A 19,129-nucleotide genomic window follows, 5' to 3' on the forward strand; every position below is an offset into this window, starting at 1 on the left:
AGCTATGTGTAAACTGGACCCAAAAAGAAAGAAATAGCATTTGATTTTTCGTTGTGCCAAATCATCGAATACTTGATAAGCATATTTGTAAGACAAATTCTGCTAAGAAATCAATAAGTACTAAAACCCCGAAACTCATATAAACTTATAATCACAATGTTCTCTACTCCCAAAAAAACTTTATTTAAAAAAATCACGAAATAGATTTGGATGACCTCATTTAATGTTTATTTTTTTTTTGTTCAATTCAGCAGGTAAATGTGTCTCGGCAATTCGTCGGAACTAATCAATCCGGGCTGTATAGACTATAGTGATTGAAGTTGAATAATATTGAAAATAAGCAGACAAAGTAAACTAAAAACTAAAATGATAGAAACAAATAAAATGAAAAAAAAAAGAATTAAATAGTAAGTACTAATGATTGAAATAGATGAATGAAATAATATGGTGTCAATCAAATAATATGGTAATTAATTTTGGTTGATAGTGTTAATGAATTACTTTTGATGGAGGTAAGATGATGATGACGATGCGAAGCACAAAAGAAAGACGGAAGACATGAAGATGAAAGTTTTACGACATACATAGAGTAGAACCATTAAAAAACATGAAGAATGACAGAACCGTAAATCATTAGTTGCTCGTGTTCCGAGAAATTCAAAATTATCGTAAAATCTTCAAAACTTGTAGGACAATCTCATCAAAATTGTGCAAGAAAAGCTATACAATTTATAAGAAACTTAATATGGATTCGATGTCCTTGTTTTCAACTACTACGAGATGCAATTGATACAACGCAACTACACAAACCTAAAAGCTGAGTACTACACGGCCACAAGACATGAACTGGTTCCTAAAATTGAACATATGTCGCTTTCAGATGCAGACTGAAGAAGTTAAACAAAGAACTCGGCGCTATCAAAACAATAATGTAAATGATAATGTAAATAGAAAATAAGAGATACAATAATTGTGTAATATATCCCCAGTTTGTTTTTTAAAATGTTTAATTGTATACATAAATAAAGTACAGTTTTTTTTACATTTTTTTTTCGAAGTTCAATAGTTGTCTATATCATTTAGCAAATTACGCGATTTAAACAATGGTTGTATAATAGTTCAAAAACACTACCGTTGAAAATGAAAAACGTTGGATGCCGCGTGCGGAGCACGCGGCGGTCCAACTAGTTTTTTTTAAAAAAAAAGAAAAAAAAACAAACCCCCAAATTCCTAACCTGACAACCCTTCCCAATTCCCACAATCCCAATCACCACCATCCACGGCTCCACCAGCACCGGCCGGCTGCCCTAAGCAGCAACCTCCCGCTCCCTCGCCGTCAACTTCATCCCAACCCCGCCGTCTATCCAACACCTTCGTCGCAGTTGAAGGTAGATCGAATGATGATTGCGTCTGAGTTGAGGTGACGAACATGGTGGGCAAAGGGTCGTCGGCGCGGGTATGGGGGCGGGTAGTGGTGATCGGCGCGGGGATAAGGCAGTAAGGGGTGGTGTTAGGTGGCAGAGGTGAGGGAGGGCGGGGAGGGTTGTTGGTAGTTGTTGCTTAAGGTTTTTTTTCCTTTGGTTTTTGATTTCTTCATTTGTTAGAGGGAGAAATTAGGGTGAGGAAATGAGAGGAGTAAATTCGGAATAAGACGGAAAAATGTGCGGAATTTAGTAAAATTGTGTGCGGGATTTAGCACGTCCCTTTTCTAATTGTTGTGATTTTAGTTTTATAAAAATATCCTTTTGTTGGGTTAATCTCTCTTATTGAGCCCGTCTTATGTTATAGGACAGTCCTATAAGAGAGTTAATGAATAAAATAATAGATATTGTGCAGTGTAATTAATACTCCCTCCAATCCAATCCAAACTACCCACTTGCTTTTTGGAGGTCAAACTTTGAAAAGTTTGTCCGTTAATCCACAGAAAAATATAAAACTTTGAACGATAAAATTTACGTTTTTAGTTGTATTATGAAAATATCTTTCATAAATTATATTTTTTTGCAAAAAAAAAATTATATACAAAAGAAGAAAAACACGGTCAAAGTGTCGCCTCAGAGACCACCCAAAAGCAAGTGAGTAGTTTGGATTGGATTGGATTGACACAAAATCTCATTGAAGACGTCACATATCCGTCACTTTGGAGTGACGGATATCATTTCCTCTCACAAATGACCCAAATAGAGAAGAGAGGGAAGCATATGGGGGTGCCCCCACCTTGTCCCCCCTATCCGTTTTGTGAGTGGTATTACCCGTCACTTGCTCCGACCCGTCTTCAGCAAGACTAACTGTTGGATTGGAGGGAGTACATGACAAAGACCCAAATTAGCAACTCGGGTAAAGTTTGGTGGATATGGGTAAATTTGACCCGTTTTAGTATGTAAGACGGATAGTGATGATCTGAAATAAGAATTTGTGGTATAATTTTGACAAACAAATAAAATAAGAAACAAATGTGGTAAATGAGTAGATTATTGTAGATATGATCTTACACACCAAATACCAAAAAAATGACTAATTTAAGGCATATTTTCCCATAAATCACGCCATTCTTACCTGTTTTACAATATATCCACATCCCTCAACTGCCCTTCTTCACAAATTCTCTACTTTTCTTTGCTTTCTTTCTCTCTTTCTTTCTTTTTGTGCTGTTCATTCATCTTTCATTAAGGTATTCTTCCCTCTTTTTAATTTTTGCTAAATCTATCTTAAATGGGTTTTTATTTTACAGTATTGATTATTCTTCATAAACATTTTTTTTGTAATTTGTTTGATGTTCTTATTATTTAGTTGCTGTTGATTCTTGGAATATGTCCCTTAGTTGCTAGAATTGAGGGTATGTTGTAACTTGTAAGAAAAATTTCAATTCTGTTAATTTTTACTGTATTTTTGGTACAAAATTTGCATATGGATTTGTCCTTAGACTTTTAAGACTTACATTCCATAGGCATATATACTTGCGTAATGCGGCCTTACCCAAAGGGTTCTTTGATAATTACTTTTACAGTAATATGGGCACGACTTTCGTGTGACTTGGATTTGTTTTACCCAAACCCAAACCGCCTTACCCAAGACTAACTACTCCAAGTTTGGCTGGGTTGACTGTGTGGAAGGTTCTGAATCATATGAAGATGATAGGGAAAAAAGTCTGGTTACGTTTGACCGGTTGTTTTAGGTGACGTCAAATCATTTTGGGACTAAGGCTTTGTTAATAGTACTCCGTATTTCATTAGAGTGAATGATGTAGAGGTCAAATGCTATGATAAAAGTAGAAAAATAGAGTCATTCTGGTGTTGAAAACCGATTTTCTAGACGTGGTTTGTGGATTCATGTCAGCCGACCCTAAATCATTTTGGGATTAAGGCTCTGATGTTGTTGTTGTTGTTGTTGGTTTGTGGATTTATCTTTGTTTGATGAGGTGTTGGGTTGGTAGGCTTAAATGTCGATTAGATAGACTTGTTTCTGCTTTACGAGACTTTGTTCCATTATCATTGTAACTATGAGATACTCCGTACTAGAACTTACTTTGTTGGAGGTGCGGTGTGGGGGTTGGATGTATGCCTTCTTACCGGTTGACTTTGGCTTGATCAGAGTTTAGCTACATTTGGGCGACCCTTTATGAACTTCCGATAATCTTTCGTCACATCTCTAATGTAGAAGAAGTGCACACAGTTTTATGAGCAATGTTTGATTTACTCGACCATAGCTTAGATCCAAAAGATAGTGAATGTAATAGCAAGACCGTCTCAATGAGTCAAGTGTCTTGAAGCCCTTCTTCATATAATAATATGTTAGAAGGATGGGATGATTAAAATTAGGTTGTGAATATTCTCTAAATAATGAACTCTGAAGTATGGTGATTAGATGAATGTGGAAGCATTCGATGAAAATGAATTTACTAGTTTTCATGTTTGAAACAGCTATAGATCAAAATATAGAAAACTCTTAAGGTATATAATTTCCATATTTCCAATGGAGCCAAAGACTCATTACTCTTTGGTTATGGATTATAATGGAATAAATCAAAATGGCTCACTAAAGTGGTTGCGCTTCTTTCTTTTGTGAAGTAGCGGTCCTTCGATGCAGTTCTCGACTCAATTTTCATTTTGGTCATTCGGAAACAGCCTCTTTGTGTTGCTAACACAAGGGTAAGTCTGCGTACATCCGACCCCCCCTTTCCCCGCAATTTGCGGGAGCCATTGAGGCACTGGGGTAATGTTGTTGTTTTCTTATGTTCCCAATGGAAATTGTGCTATTTTCCACAGCATGTTTCTTTCTTGTCCTCGACCAATTGTCGACTCTTTTTGGATCAGTTTTACTGTCTTGTAACTTCTAAAAGGCCTAAAAGATTGGACAAATGTCGGCAGCAAGATAATATTGAGAGATGTTAGGATCTTGATTGGATGTACGATGTAGCGTAGAGATATTGTGATTAACTGCACTGTGACTTGTGAGTCTATCTCTCTACTCTCACCTCTCTAAATCTAGCTGTACATGTCGGTTGGAATCTTGACTCGTCTTGACTCTTGACTGCTCTTGTCCTGCAATCATACCCATGAGTTGTACCTGCTCTCTAGCTGATATCACTCGGTAGGTGTTGATTTTGGATTGATGGGCTTATTGTTATGTCTACAGACAATTTATGGCTCAAAAACCTCTTACTGAAGATACCGTTGGGGATTTGACTCGCGAATCACTTATTGCCATTTCAAACTCCTTGCCCGAAACTGATCCTGCTTCGCCAACTGCGCCATCAAAGAAGACACCTGAAGTTGCTAATAACATCACCGATATCAAGGAAGACACTACCATGGAGGACTGCAGGTCCGAACTGATATCATTGTCTTACACTGCTCCAGATGAACCGCTACCTGAACTCAAAGGTTAGCGCCTACAAACAGGAACGTGTTACGTGTATGGAGTACTTGTCTTTGATTAAGACCATGCTTTATTCACCTGAAAAATGACAATCAACTTACAATATTTGTTGGAAATGTCATGTTAACTCCTGCGCGCGCTGGAGTAGAATTGTGAAAAGTCGGGTTTGCTTAAAATTTGATATATAGTACATCTGCTTTCTTGAATGTGTGCCGGAATTTTTGTTTCCGCCTTTTTTCTTTTTGGAAAATGTAGTGGATGGAAAATATGGAAGAGGATAGCTTTCCGGCGGATTACTGCCATCTCGTGACTGAGTCGCCTGCAGGCGCAGCTTGTCTATTGGGAAGTCTGACAAAGGCGCTTCCATCCGCTGGTTAAGTGGCTGAGCCCGCGATAAAAGTTTGATTGATATTCGCCATGATATATCAATATGGGCACAATGGCCATGACTAACAAGGCAATTGATTTTATAAGGATCAGTTGTGTAACACTACCGTTTAAAATATGTAATTATATGTGATTTACGAAATCTGGTAGCTCGTTTCTCTGATATGTAGAAACACAAAATGCGGAAAAGCTAGCGAAAATGTGAAAAATTAACTGAAGTTTGAAAAGTTAATTGATTGCCGAGAAATCAATTAGGAGATGATAAAGTAGCTGGTTACATTAAAACTATTTGACAAAGAAAAGGCAACTCATATTTAATAAAGTAAGTTGATTTGATCGAATAAATTACTCCGTAGTTTAGTTCTCACAAGTACGTGTTCAACTACATGTCCCGAAAACAAAACAAAACAAAACAAAATATAAATAGTCCTGAAAAGATTTCAACTTGATATTTCACCATATATGATTATGAATGTGAATATCACCCAATAATAAAAATAAATATTCTTAAAGGAAGGAAAATTTGAGAAATCTGATGCGATTAGTCTTCATTTTAATTATATCAACTCACAACCAATACCCCACTTATATAGTTAGCTTTAAATGGAATCAAATTGGGAAAAATTGTACTACTATAAAAGGAAAATAACATAGAAATCGAAAAAAGCCTTTTTCATCATATATCCATCCACAAAAGTCCCAATTACAGGTACTATAAAAAGATAGCAATACATCGAATGTAGCACATCATCGTATACATAACAAATAATAAAAACAACCATATGAATAACAAGGTAAAATCTAAGTAAAAAAAGGGTTTTCACCCGTTAGATTAACTTTATCCCCATATCTAGTTACGACTACATAATAAAGTTTTTAAACTACTATTCCATATTTTAAAGGCTCAAGCTGGATTTTAGAAATCCAAGACTCAACGAGACTTATGAATAGTAAAATGTGAGTGGAAACTGAGTCCTACATATTATTCTAGATATTTTTAGCGAGTTTGAACATTAGTCAAGAGATATAATGAAAAATATCATAATATAAACTAAGACTTAATATCAAATCTTAAAACTTCTCCTGAATTTGTGGATAAACATAACCTATAAATGTTCAATGTACCAAAAGATGTACATGAAATAATTTTCCTATAAAAGCCATTAATCATTCATATATAAACTAATGCTAACAACAACAATTTCCTAGACAATATTTGGCATATTATAGTACTACATACAAACCTTTGTTGTTCCATACTTCTCAAACCTCCTTTGTTCTTTTGACTACTATTTCCTCCACACTCACTACTCACTTCACTTCACTTTATATCTCCTCTTATCCTTCAATATTTCCTCCTCCATTTCTCAATTTGTAAGTTTTCTTTCCGTCTCATTGATTTATTTGCTGTTTTGATTCTGTGTGAGAAGTATTTTAATTAAAGGTAAACAAATGATTGGAACGTAGAGAGTACATTCATAAGAGTTTTATTAATATCAAAAGTTCATGAGTTTTGAACTCATAACCTTGTTATTTCATTGAAAATAAATTTTATTTATATAAAAAAAAAAAATCATACAAAATAATCATTCAGGAAGGGTCAGGGTTAGGTCATGCAGACCTATGGAACAACGAATGTTCCATAGGCCTGTAACTGGTAACACCCATCTTAATGGTCTGACATGTGTTGTTGTTGTCGTTTTTTTTTTCTTTTAACTAAAATAAATAAATCATTCTACCATAAATATATGTAGGATAATATAATTTTTTTTTTATTTTTTTATTTGGATTTGTAGGTGTTGAAGAAACAAGTTGAAACCATGGAGTTGAGTTTTGCATGGATGGTGGCAATTGTAGTAGTGGTAATAACTATGGTAGTAAAAGGGTTATTAGAGAAAGTGAATAGTTGGAAATATGAATCAAAATTAGGGGAAAAGAGGAAAAAATTACCCCCTGGTAACATGGGTTTACCTTTTATTGGTAACATGTTACCTTTCCTTAGAGCTTACAAGTCTACTAATCCTGATGCCTTCATTAACTCTTTCTACTCCAGGTAATCACTATTTCCGTCTCAGTCATTTATTTTATGTTTATATTAACTCTAATAAAACATTTAAATTTAAAGTAAATAAATAATTAAGACGGATAAAATAATTAATTAATCAATTTAATAAGGATTTTAGTTAAGTGATTATACTTTTTACTGTTGCATCTAAGTGGCTTATTGTTTTGAATATGATTGATACGATGTGTTTTTTAAGTTGTTAGCTTTTTAGAACTTTTAATAGAATGAGATTATATTGGAATCTTGACACTATTATTTCATGGTTGATAACTTGGATATCTTGTTTTGTTTGTCGACATCATTTTCTTGGAAAGAGTTTTTAATTTAACCTTTAAAATATTTCTATTTTCTCGTCCAACAAGTCTCTTTTAAGACGAATATAGGTTAGTCGGGTCAAATACTTTAAATAAGACAAAAGTAAAATGTTTGGGAAATAACAAGATGTTTGCCTATAGCTTGAGACAAAAGTGAAATGTCTCACTAATCACTATTTCTCTATGTTTTTACTTTTTTTGTGAAAAGTGTTTAAATCAAAAGTAAATAAATGCGAAAAAAATCGGGATCATTTATAGAAATGAACAGAGGATTTTAACTTCGATTTATAGGGTGGTTTAATGTATCGTTGAAACATAGTCCATTAAAATAGCACCAATAACACTATACGGCTATACCTCTAGACTCTAGTGGTATAATAATACTTCCTCCATTCAACTCCACTCTACCATATTCTATTTTATACACTATTCATAAATTGGCATTCAATTCCATTTTTCTCTCAATACATAAGTGAAAATATATTCATGTGGGATCTGGTTTGGTTCGTTTTTACGAGTACATTAAAAATATCTTATTTTTATAATTTTTGCAAATACGTAGCTAACGATAATTAGCGCGTAAAACACGCGTTGACAAACGTGAAAAAGCAAAGTGGTAGAGTGGAGTTGAATGGAGGAAGTATCATACAACCAACCTATATTTAACTGAGCTTATGCGTAATTTTTTTGAGCTTTTAAAGTTTTTTTTTTTTTTTTTTTTTTTTTTTTTTTATTTAAGTCGGTGAGTGCATAAACTTTATGGTATCTCGAATTCGTCGAACCAAAACACGACAACTTTATTATAAAGCTCAAATTCTACCCGTCTGGTTATATAGTCTATTCATTGTTGAAATAAAGGGACTAAAGTTTTCTTGAACTTCCCTTAAGAAAAACTTTAAAAAAAATAACGGACCCAAATTTGATTTCGGAATTTAGTTTAACTCAACAAACTTGAAATGTGCATGACTGCATGGCGTCAACGGTGCTAATTAGTTTGATGGAGTTACTACCTAGGTAGCACGGACACTCCTCTTAAGTAGCCGTCTCGTGTCCGACATCGTGTCCGACACCCGGACACCCGACACTCGTCGGACACCTGCCTAAACATGTTATAGTTTAGACGAGCAATAAAATGTCAAAAGAGATTGATTAGAAGATGAGTTTGGCTGAAAAATGAGAATTAATTATAGTCAAGGTCAAAGTTTACCTTCACTTATTTAAATTTAATATCAAATACATTAAAAAAATAAAATCATTCGTTATTTATAACCATAAAATATATATTTTATTAAATTTAAATAGCGTGTCCCGTGTCCTCAATTTCATGGAATGTCGTATCACGTGTCCGTGTCGTGTTTGGTGCTACCTAGGTTACTACTTCCTACATATGAACATATGGCAAAAGAAATGCTAAAAATATGGTCAACTGATTACTTTATGGGACTCCTTCCGTTTCAATTATTTATAAATAAATGACTGAAATAAAGGGAGTTGTCTCTAATCTTAATTAATTGTCCACATTTTAACTTTGTCGATAGACGATATTTACTTAAAATATACTCCCTCTGTTCCAGTCATTGCCGTCCTTTTTCATTTTGGAGTGTCTCAGTCATTTGTTGTCCTTTCTATTTTAAGAATAAATTTGATGAGTAATTTGATCATTCACACTCAATTTATCCCACTTGTCGTATAGTAATTGACCCCCTCCCCTTTCCTTAGTCTTTGTGCCAAAATCTAGACGGAGGGAGTATACTCGTACATAGTAATAGCTAAAACTGTACTCGAATTAAGTTAATATTGGAAAAATTATTATTTGAAAAATTAGTGAGAAACAAACAAGACTTATGGTGAACTGTTGTTGTATATGTCTCGTTTAATTTGGGAAATTGTAACAAACACATTATTATATCTATTTGTCATTTGCATGACATGGTGACAACTTTATACAAGTGCATTGGAGACTTGAGCCGTTCCTTCAAAAATGGGCCCATACCCAACATTTTGTATTTTCGGTGACGGAGTCGGGATTTATAAGTTAAGGGTGTAGAATTTCATAGGAATGGACAGGAGCGAACAAGTAATACAGTAAAGATAAAACTTGTTTTTTCCTTCGAAAAGTTTTCACTAGAGGGGCTAGCGCCAGCAACTGGCCAAATAGTCCCCTCTAATTCCGCCACTGCATATTTGTACTCTGTGGCGATCTTGACTGCCCATCTTGTTAGTAGTAGGGCAGAGTATGGATCGGGTATTTGATCCAAACTGCTAGTTCGGATCGGATATCCATATTAAAAATCCCGAAATTAGATATCCAATATCCAAACCAAATGTTTCGGATATCCAATGTTCGGGTATCCAAAATAATCGGATCGGATGCGGATATCCATACTTTTGAATTTACTTTAAAATTAAGTTTGAAACACGATTGTATTCATAGTCTTACATGATGATTTTTTTTAGTATTCTTATTCCAATGTTCTCGACATAAAATTTAAGTACCACCTAGATATTTCTCTAATATTTTAAATATTAATTAAGTTGTTGTATCAAATAAAATTTTATTTTCTCGAAATTATACTAGAAAACTATAGTTTCGGATCGGATCGGATATCCAAATGTTTTAATTCTAATATCCATATCCAAACCAAAACCAAAGATTTCGGATCAGATATCCAAACCAAACTTAACTTTCGGATCAGATATCCAAACATTCGGATCGGATTCGGATCGGATATCGGATCAGTTTGGATAATCGGATTTTTTGCTCTGCCCTAGTTAGTAGGGACGTCTGACGGATTAGCAGGGGCGGCTAGCTTCCTTTGTGTGTACTAAAACCGCGAAATGAGATTTATCATGGCAGTCTATTGCATTTCCTTCCCACAAACTCAAACCACGCGATGTTGCTCAACTAATACAACGAACATCTGCACGATAAGAAGTTGTTATTAACGAACATAAGATAATCCGATGGTTGTTAAATTGATGATGCAGATATGGGAACACAGGGATATACAAGACCTACATGTTTGGAAGTCCATCAATAATCGTAACCACAGCAGAAGGATGCAGAAAGGTGTTGACTGATGACGAATATTTTAAGCCAGGGTGGCCTGTAACGACTAATGAATTGATCGGCAAGAAATCTTTCACATCCATCCCTGAAGACGAGCATAAGCGTCTAAGGAGGTTAACAGCTGCACCTATCAATGGTCATGAAGCTTTATCCAACTACATTGTATATATTGCTGACATTTCTGTCAAATCTCTGGATAAATGGAGTAAAATGGGTGAAATCGAGTTTTTAACACATCTTCGGAAGATGACTTTCCGTATCATCATGTACATCTTTCTGAGCTCTGAAAGTGAGCCTGTTATGGAGGCTCTTGAAAAAGAGTACACTATTCTTAATCATGGAGTTCGAGCTCAGGCCATTAATCTCCCTGGTTTTGCTTACCATAAAGCCCTCAAGGTTTGTCGTCTTTCCCTTCCACTTGCTTCTTAAGAAAGCGCAGGGTTATCACTTATCATGTGAAATATTCCCTCCGTCCCGGTCAATTGTTGTCATTTGGTTTTGGCACAAAGACCAAGAAAAGAGGAAGGGGCCAGTTACTAAATGACAAGTGGAACAAATTGAGTGTGAATGATCAAATTGCCCAGCAAGTTTATTCTTAAAATAGAAAGGACAACACTTGACCGAGACACCCTAATATGGAAAAAGGACAACAAATGACTGGGACAGAGGGAGTATCTATTTGTGCGGTTTGCATTTAATAATGAACGAACGTTCTTTTGCCAGGCACGTAAGAAACTAGTGGCGGTGCTACAATCTGCCATAGATGAGCGCAGGGCGGTAAAAAGCACTCGTGTTGCTATGAAAGCCAAAAAAGATATGCTGGATGCTTTGCTTGAAGTTGAAGAAGATGGCAAAAAGCTTACCGACGAGGAGATTATCGATCTTTTAGTCATGTACTTGAATGCCGGACATGAATCATCTGGTCATACCATTATGTGGGCTACTATTTTATTGCAGGAACATCCTGAATTTCTTAAGAAAGCCAAGGTTTCAACAAATTACTCTACTTCTTAATTAGCGATAATTATGTTGCTTGATTTTAAAACCTATAAGTTTACCTGACTTTTGTCTTATGTTTCACTCCCCTTTTGTTTTTCACTTTTTTTTTTTTTTTTTTCCGCATTGAGGTGCGCGTTCAGCCGTTCACCCATGGACGGTTCCAAAGGATGATTCAGATCAGCCGACCCCAAATCATTTTGGGATTAAGGCTCTGATGTTGTTGTTTATGTTGCTGGATTAATTTTTTTATGAGACGTTTTCTTAAACGATGGACAATAGGCCGAGCAAGAGTGGATCATGAAGAACAGGCCTGCTGGACAGACCGGACTGACCCTGAGAGAAGTCAGGCAAATGACTTATCTTTCTCAGGTATGTGAATAATTCTACATTTGTATACTTAATAGGTTGATTAACATTCAATGATTAACTAATGTTATTGTTTAATTTTGCGGGATCAAGGTCGTAGATGAAACACTTCGTTGGGTATCTTTCTCGGTCATGGTATTCCGCGAGGCAAAAAAAGATTTCAATCTGAATGGTCAGTATCAGTAGTTCAGTAAAATGACCTAAATCAAATCATCAAAATACTCTGCCTCTGCTATAAAATTCCAACTGTTAGTTTAGCATAGAAAGTAACACAAGAAATTCGGCATGATTTCAGGTTACTTAATTCCGAAAGGATGGAAAGTGATGACTTGGTTCAGACATGTCCACCTGAATCCTGAAGTCTGGCCTGAGCCCTTAATGTTCAATCCTGATAGATGGGATGTAAGTTGCGAATTTCGATATTTTTCGACATGTTTCCAATTTTTTTTTTTTTTTTTTTTTTTTTTTTTTTTTTTTTTTTTTTACCATTCTGATTATTTCATAATATATGAGTTTTTCTTCTGTGTAGGACTTGGTTCCAAAGGCAGGAACTTTCCTTCCCTTTGGGGCTGGAACTAGGCTATGTCCAGGAAATGATCTCGCGAAGCTTGAAATTTCGATCTTCCTTCACTATTTCCTCCTCGGTTACAAGTAATTTTCTCGACTCAATTTCCAAACTTTTAAGTTATCACAATGCATATATTTATTTTAACGGGACTGATTTTAATAATTAATTTTGCGATTTTATAGGGTGCAGAGGAAGAATCCTGATTGCCCAATTCAGTACTTACCTCACCCAAGGCCAATGGATAACTGTTTTGCAAGAGTTACCAGAAATTAAGCTTTTTTACAGTTAGTGTTTCAGAATTACATGTAATAAATAATACAAGTAGTAAACTTATGATATTTCGAAAACATAGATATGGTTCAGTTTGTTAAGACTTCCTGTATTTGGCTTGTATTACAGTGAACTTTTATTATGAATTGTTTTCTTTGCTATACTTTTTCGATTTTTTGGGCTAAAATGGTTGAGTTTATGATCGAAAGATGACGATAAGATGTGTTCGAGCCCAATGCAGCGTAGGCTGCAACGCTGGGCTGCACCTTATTCTACTCTTATCTTTGGTTCGACTACAAACATAAGAGGTAGGATTTAGGAGGAGGGAGACAGGGACGGAGATGGTGGAAAGGAGAGGAGATTGGTGAACAAGTATTTTCCTTCTAATCTTTCATGGGAGATTTTTGATTAGACCACTAGGCGGGAAAATGAATCTCTTCAACTCTCCAAAACCCGATTTTGCTATCTAAACAAAGAAAATTACATCCCGCCTTTATACCATAAAACCCTCCATACAAACGACAGGATAATATTTCCACAAGTCACAACCGCCACCCAAAGAAACTAGGAAGTTCCATAGATTTCTTCTCAAACATCGGCTGCCTGAACATCTGATACTCTCCATACTGCATCAAGTCGAACTTTATTCTTGATGAAACCAGTAATGGTAAACCATTACGCTGAACCCAGAGAACTTTACATATTAGTACAATAGTGCTCAATTGGGATGGTGAAACAAATCAATTTTTGAGGCATAGATGCGCGACTAAGACCTCAAATTTGATTCGTATCAGATGGGACGCTTATTGAGGATGACGAATTTGACGATAATTTGTGTGATGAAAGAATTGATTTTTGTGTTCTTTTCTCTTAATTTTTTTGACAGTTTTTTCTCCTTTATTTTGGTGTTTATTTATTTGTTTATCTCTGTTTCAATTCTCGTTATTTTGTATTTTTCTGGCCTATGATTGGCCTCTGCACGCGACTTTCTTTGGTTAGTGTTGCATGAAAGCTCCTAGCTTTTGCCAAAAAGGAATTTGCCTTTCCAAAAAAAAAAAAAAAAAAAAAAAATTAAGAGGACACCGTCAACGTTCTGAACGAAAAAATGCTTTCGTAGAAGCATACTTTCAATTTTCATATAGTTGTTTCTCATATTCTGAGAGAAATTACAGAATGAAAAAATAATCTTAAAATGTAACGAGTGCAATTAGAAATGAAATACATAGAATAATTCTTGTTTGTAAAGGGCATTCTTTTTTTCCTCTGTCAAAACGGAAACTATCATTTGCAACAGATGTATTTTTGCATTCATGAATCACGACTATATTAGCAACCGGTAAATGGAGTATGCGTAGAAGCAAAAGTTAGAACCTGGATTCATAGGTCGTTATTCCCAGAAATTGTTGTTGAATCTTGGAACATTCCTAATGGCGGCTCATCACGCAATACAACCCTGAATACAGCATAGTGATGATTCAAGCTTTTTTCACCCTGTAGTCTGTAGACGCTTCCCAAAGCACCTGTGCTTGGATTTGGGAATGCATAGAAAATGCGTCTTATTCTTTGATGGAGTAGCGCCATGGCACACCTGTGACAATATTGGAAATTTAAACGTTATAACCAAATCCACATCATGTTTTGTTGAACTCAGCCTCGAATATTAAAGTCTGCCGCGATACAGTCTTATAATTACTTTTTGCGAGTCCAAGTCACAACTAAAACTGAATGGCCATCTAAAGTTGTCATATGACCACTAATGATCATTGAGTAAAAGGATCATTGTCAAAGGTAATACGAAAAAAGGGTCACCAACTTATCGTGAGACCATCTCATATGAGAATTTGTGTTTTGTGCAGGGTCGTCATAGCGGGGAGTCTACATCAATTTAGATTACGCTTGAATGCCAAGATTCATTTTTTAATTCACAATTACACATGCAAAGAAAGAAAAGAGCTTCAAGGTGTGTGCAAGATGAACTCACATTGCACATGGCTCCCAAGCAAGATACACATCATAACCCGTGCACAAGTATGGCCGCTCTGATTTGAAACCATCGGCTGGATCCGCCTCAGAACACTTGCCCTAAAATTGACACACTTCATCAGTTCAATTTGAAACTGTGAACAAGTGTATGAATAATGAAACCTCAGACTTTTGAGAGGGTATCTTTGTCTTTTAGAAGTCAAAGTTAAGCCAAAATTGGAAATATAGTGAATTTATTTCAGTGACTCAAAAAGAAAAATGTCAGGAGTCTAAATCAGGAAAAAAAAAAACTCACATTACTCGGACTTCTCCTCTGTCTTTTGGCTGGTGATCCTACAACAGAATTCTCCACCGATTGGTCTTGAACAAATGTCTCGTCAATATTTTCCGTGCTAGGGAACAAAAGCCTATCTCTAGATGCAGAATGTTCAATAGCAACCATAGCAGCATGTCTCAGAGGGTGCCAAAAGCAAGACGATGATGATTGTGGATGTTGCTGTGGCCACTGCCAAGGGTTCAAGCAAGAAACCCCACTGCATGATGTGGAATCTGTAGGCAAACCGTTCGCATTTAATTCCAATGAAAAATATCCATTTGTAACACCATGATGAGATGAGGGTTTTTCCACATCTATCGACTGTACAATGTTTTCGTCTGGACATGTGAGCCACGAAGAGAGTTCATCACGTGCACTAGCAATTATTTGGTTAGCTGATGGATCCACAATGACTGCACTGTTACCCAACTGCCTAGTACAAGAAGAGCCACAAGTTATAAGCCATCCATAGCAGATAAACTCAGTAGAGATCGATGCCCCGCAAAATAGTAGCATATCAAGACACGTAGAAATGGTAAAAGTTTATTAATAAGAAGAAGCTGGATGAAACAAAAGTCGTACCTGACTGCTACCAGATCTTGCCAACTTAAGGGCAAAACTCATATAGTTGAAAACCAATTTTGAGTCGTCTTCACTAAAACCAGTGATGCCTTCAATGTTGCTGGAAGATGGACAAAAGCATATTTGTCAACTTTAAAATAACCGAGGCAGATATAAATCACATGAACATCGAACATAGGAGTATAAGGCAATCTCCATCTTACTAGGTGGGTGGATGAAAAGATGTAGGCCATAACTTGCACTGTTCTTCCCATTCTTCTTTGGTAGTAGCAGCATATTTGCAGACCTATAAGTCAAAGATACATAAATGACTGATAATTATTGTAAAAGGTTTAGCAGCTTCTTATAAATTGCATGGATATCCCAAACAAAATCTAAATCAGGTGGTCATGGGGCAAACTATTTGAAAGGAATTCACATTTAGCGAAAGGAAGATACACCAAAAACATAGATATTATCTTAATTTGACGTTAAAAAGCTATCCAAAAGAGGGAAATATGTATATGTAGAGTAAAGAAACAAGAAAAGACAGAAGTTATTATCTTCCATTTCATTCTGTTTTTTCCTTTTTTTTTCTTTTTTTTTTACAAAATATGCGAGGTAAAATTTCGGAAATTTGGGAGGAAGGTGGGGGAATGGAGGAAGTATTAATTTGCTTAAATCCAACCAAACCAAACACGTGACATCCCGATTATAGCAGTGGAGAAAGTAGGAAATTTATCCAACAAATGGGTAACTCTAATGACTGATCTCATCTAAGAACATTTAGCTTGCAGTTATAAATAATAGCAGATTAGCAGCACAGCTATGCGGAAAAAGACTTGGGCTTGCTAACTAGTATCGAAATGAAAGGTTCCAGAAGACTTATTGGTGCTCTAGAATTTTGCCACAAATAACAGGACAATAACATTAACATTAAAACGATAGGTTTGGTGCATTGTAATTTGTAACATAGAGAAGCGTTTTGAAAAACGGTTACCTACTTGTGTAACAAAGGGACTCAACTGATTAGAATTGGTCAGTTCAAGCACATCCTTAGGCATGCTCCCCATTTGAGTTTCATTCTCACCAACTACACATAAAATTACGGACAATTGGGTTTTCCCTGTCAAAGTACACTATATGTCAGTACATAAGAAACATCACAACCACAAGTTCTATTAGAAGACAATCTGATTGTATAAGACCACTTAAAACATTTACGGAGACACTATTGACTATACTACCCGCACCCATGCACCTACCAGTCCCTTTAAAAACATCACAAGTTCTGTTAGAAGACAATACAGTGAGGAAATTAATTGACCTTTATACCATAAGACGGCTGATGACCTATAATTCTAAATTTCAAATACCTCCCATCCTCATCTTATCTTTCTACCATAATTTGTAAGACTTTACTAGCAGAAATAATCTCTTAAACCTTAGGTTTCCAAAAGAATTACAGAGTAAAAATGGCAGGCAAACAAGATTTGTAAGTGGCAAGGAGACCTACCGTCTGAACAACTCCTACGCACACGCTTCACATGCCGGAAATTTTCCATGGGGGCTATCTGATTGAACTTCCTATAGAAATTTCAAAATCAGTTTCAAGGGCAGAATTCCACGAGGAACAATTTTGCAAGCAATGTTGCAAAAAAATCCATCATTTTCGAAAGAATGCAACAACACAAAATTTCAACACAAGCATACACAACAATATAACACCAAAAGATTGGTTTCACTAACCTTACTAAACTATTAGCTATTTTCGGATCAATGTCTGACGCAAATACATCAACTGCAACACAAAACCACAAAATTAAACATAAAACTTCAACAACATTCGCAAGACTCTCTCAGGACCATTGTATGTATGAAATCAGTGGTGGAGCCTGGCGGTTGAGATTTTCGAAATTTTTAGTTAAATTTTTCAAATTTTTTTCGTGTGTACTTTATATTATCACTCATCCGCCCTCCCTAAAAGTTTTCGCCCCCCTAAGCTCAAATCCTGGCTCCGCCACTCTATGAAATTTGTCATTGCATCCAACACTAATAAGTGTTCATTGCTAACCACGCATATGAGTTGTTTTTGATCCGTCCCATACAAGTTATAACCGTCTTAAATAAGAATTTGTACGACCACAAAGCTACAATCTTTTTCTTTTTTAAGCAAAGAAGACATAACAATAAATCCTAGGGTATTCCCATAAACTCAAAGAAACTGAAGCAGCAGCAACAAAGCAAAACAAACAAAAATCGCGCTATCGACAAACAATACATCATCCAGTAATCAAAGAGAAAGAGAGGGAGAGAGTAACCTGTAGGTTGTTGGGTAGGTGAAAAAGGTGGCTTAGGAGGCACATATACAATTTCCCACTTACAATTGTTCATCTTCACAATTTGCAACAATCAAAATCAGCAACTTTATCACTAAAAACTTCAATCAAATAAAACCCTATTCATAAATTGGATTGCAAAAACACATTAGTATATTACTATACTGAATTATTACTGCAGTAAATTAGAAACCCCCAGAAAAATTATGCATAAAAAAGGTTGATTTTTGGAAGAATTTGGTACAAATTAGGCTATAAGATTAAGGTATTTTGACAGTAAAATATGAAATTACTAATTACATTAGAATCAGAAGAAACAGTAGAACTTACGATGTTGGGATTTCTGGGTACTGTAATTTGTTCCTGTGTTTGAGAAATAGAGAAGGCGGGGGATTTACTCTTAGGAGACCCGACCCCAGTTAATAGATTCTACAATGGGTTATCTCTCGCTTCTAACCCATTTATATAATAAAGTTTTTGAGTTTTGTTTTAAAGAAGTCGAGCTTGCCATAAAATTTCTGAACTCACTCACTTAAACATAAAAAATTAACTTTAAGAAAGCTCAAAAAAATTACACATAAGCTCGATAAGATATAACTTGGTTGTATGATGCTATTGTACCACTAGAGGTATAATGTTATTTGTGGACCCGACCCAAGCGTACTGGATAACTAACCAAATAACAAATCGACCGAGTTCAAAAACCGTCTTAAACAAGACGGATATATCTGTTTAAAGTGAAAGACAAATCAAATATGCTTAAAGTGGTGACATTTTTGGGCCGCACCATGCAACTTGTTGTTTGTCTTATGCTTAAAGTGGGCAGATATTTGGTCTGTTTATAACTATAGACGGATATCTCCCGTCTATAATGAGAATTTATGATAAATTGATAATTGATATATACGTCTCCCTTAGAACGATAATATACGTCTTAAAATGAAAACGAGTCAAATATACTCTTATATACGACAAATCTTGTTAACTAGACATCCTCCTTTAGTCGCATCTAC

The 19,129-nt window shown here is 35.5% G+C and overlaps 2 protein-coding genes and 1 long non-coding RNA gene across 5 annotated transcripts; 2 read left to right on the top strand and 1 right to left on the bottom strand.

The window, feature by feature from the left end:
• Window positions 1-2,547: 2,547 nt before the first annotated feature.
• Window positions 2,548-5,120, top strand: LOC141585939 (uncharacterized). The gene is made up of 2 exons (XR_012519446.1): window positions 2,548-2,671; window positions 4,636-5,120. It is a non-coding gene; the product is annotated as an uncharacterized LOC141585939 (long non-coding RNA).
• A 1,329-nt stretch (window positions 5,121-6,449) lies between these two features.
• On the top strand, window positions 6,450-13,063 carry LOC141585936 (ent-kaurenoic acid oxidase 1-like). The gene is made up of 9 exons (XM_074407016.1): window positions 6,450-6,639; window positions 7,062-7,318; window positions 10,633-11,110; window positions 11,438-11,701; window positions 11,993-12,082; window positions 12,173-12,251; window positions 12,375-12,481; window positions 12,609-12,730; window positions 12,830-13,063. The coding sequence occupies exons 2-9, from the start codon at window positions 7,086-7,088 to the stop codon at window positions 12,918-12,920; spliced, it is 1,464 nt and encodes a 487-aa protein (XP_074263117.1). The 5' UTR covers window positions 6,450-6,639; window positions 7,062-7,085; the 3' UTR covers window positions 12,921-13,063.
• On the bottom strand, window positions 10,468-18,535 carry LOC141585937 (tRNA-specific adenosine deaminase TAD3). 3 transcript variants are annotated; one of them, XM_074407018.1, is made up of 11 exons: window positions 18,447-18,535; window positions 18,099-18,235; window positions 17,527-17,578; window positions 17,294-17,364; window positions 16,782-16,903; window positions 16,002-16,084; window positions 15,799-15,898; window positions 15,196-15,645; window positions 14,899-14,999; window positions 14,289-14,505; window positions 10,468-10,565 (listed from the first exon to the last, which is right to left on the bottom strand). In XM_074407018.1, the coding sequence occupies exons 2-10, from the start codon at window positions 18,169-18,171 to the stop codon at window positions 14,295-14,297; spliced, it is 1,263 nt and encodes a 420-aa protein (XP_074263119.1). In that variant the 5' UTR covers window positions 18,172-18,235; window positions 18,447-18,535; the 3' UTR covers window positions 10,468-10,565; window positions 14,289-14,294. The 3 variants fall into 3 exon arrangements, with proteins under 3 accessions (XP_074263119.1, XP_074263118.1, XP_074263120.1); XM_074407017.1 differs by lacking the exon at window positions 10,468-10,565 and having other exon boundaries at window positions 14,014-14,505; XM_074407019.1 differs by lacking the exon at window positions 10,468-10,565 and having other exon boundaries at window positions 14,014-14,505; window positions 18,099-18,171; window positions 18,447-18,528.
• Window positions 18,536-19,129: the final 594 nt, after the last annotated feature.

Source organism: Silene latifolia, chromosome 6 (assembly GCF_048544455.1).
Source record: "Silene latifolia isolate original U9 population chromosome 6, ASM4854445v1, whole genome shotgun sequence".
NCBI lineage: Eukaryota > Viridiplantae > Streptophyta > Magnoliopsida > Caryophyllales > Caryophyllaceae > Silene > Silene latifolia.

Bases quoted from the DNA above. Each gene is read 5' to 3' on its own strand.
- LOC141585936 (XM_074407016.1), top strand. From the start codon at position 7,086: ATGGAGTTGAGTTTTGCATGGATGGTGGCAATTGTAGTAGTGGTAATA. The intron at 11,111-11,437 runs GTTTGTCGTCTT...TTCTTTTGCCAG, and splicing joins CTTACCATAAAGCCCTCAAG to GCACGTAAGAAACTAGTGGC. The intron at 11,702-11,992 runs GTTTCAACAAAT...GATGGACAATAG, and splicing joins AATTTCTTAAGAAAGCCAAG to GCCGAGCAAGAGTGGATCAT.
- LOC141585937 (XM_074407018.1), bottom strand. From the start codon at position 18,171: ATGAACAATTGTAAGTGGGAAATTGTATATGTGCCTCCTAAGCCACCT. The intron at 17,579-18,098 runs GTTACTCTCTCC...TTTGTGTTGCAG, and splicing joins ACCTACCCAACAACCTACAG to TTGATGTATTTGCGTCAGAC. The intron at 16,904-17,293 runs GTAGGTCTCCTT...GTACTTTGACAG, and splicing joins GCGTAGGAGTTGTTCAGACG to GGAAAACCCAATTGTCCGTA.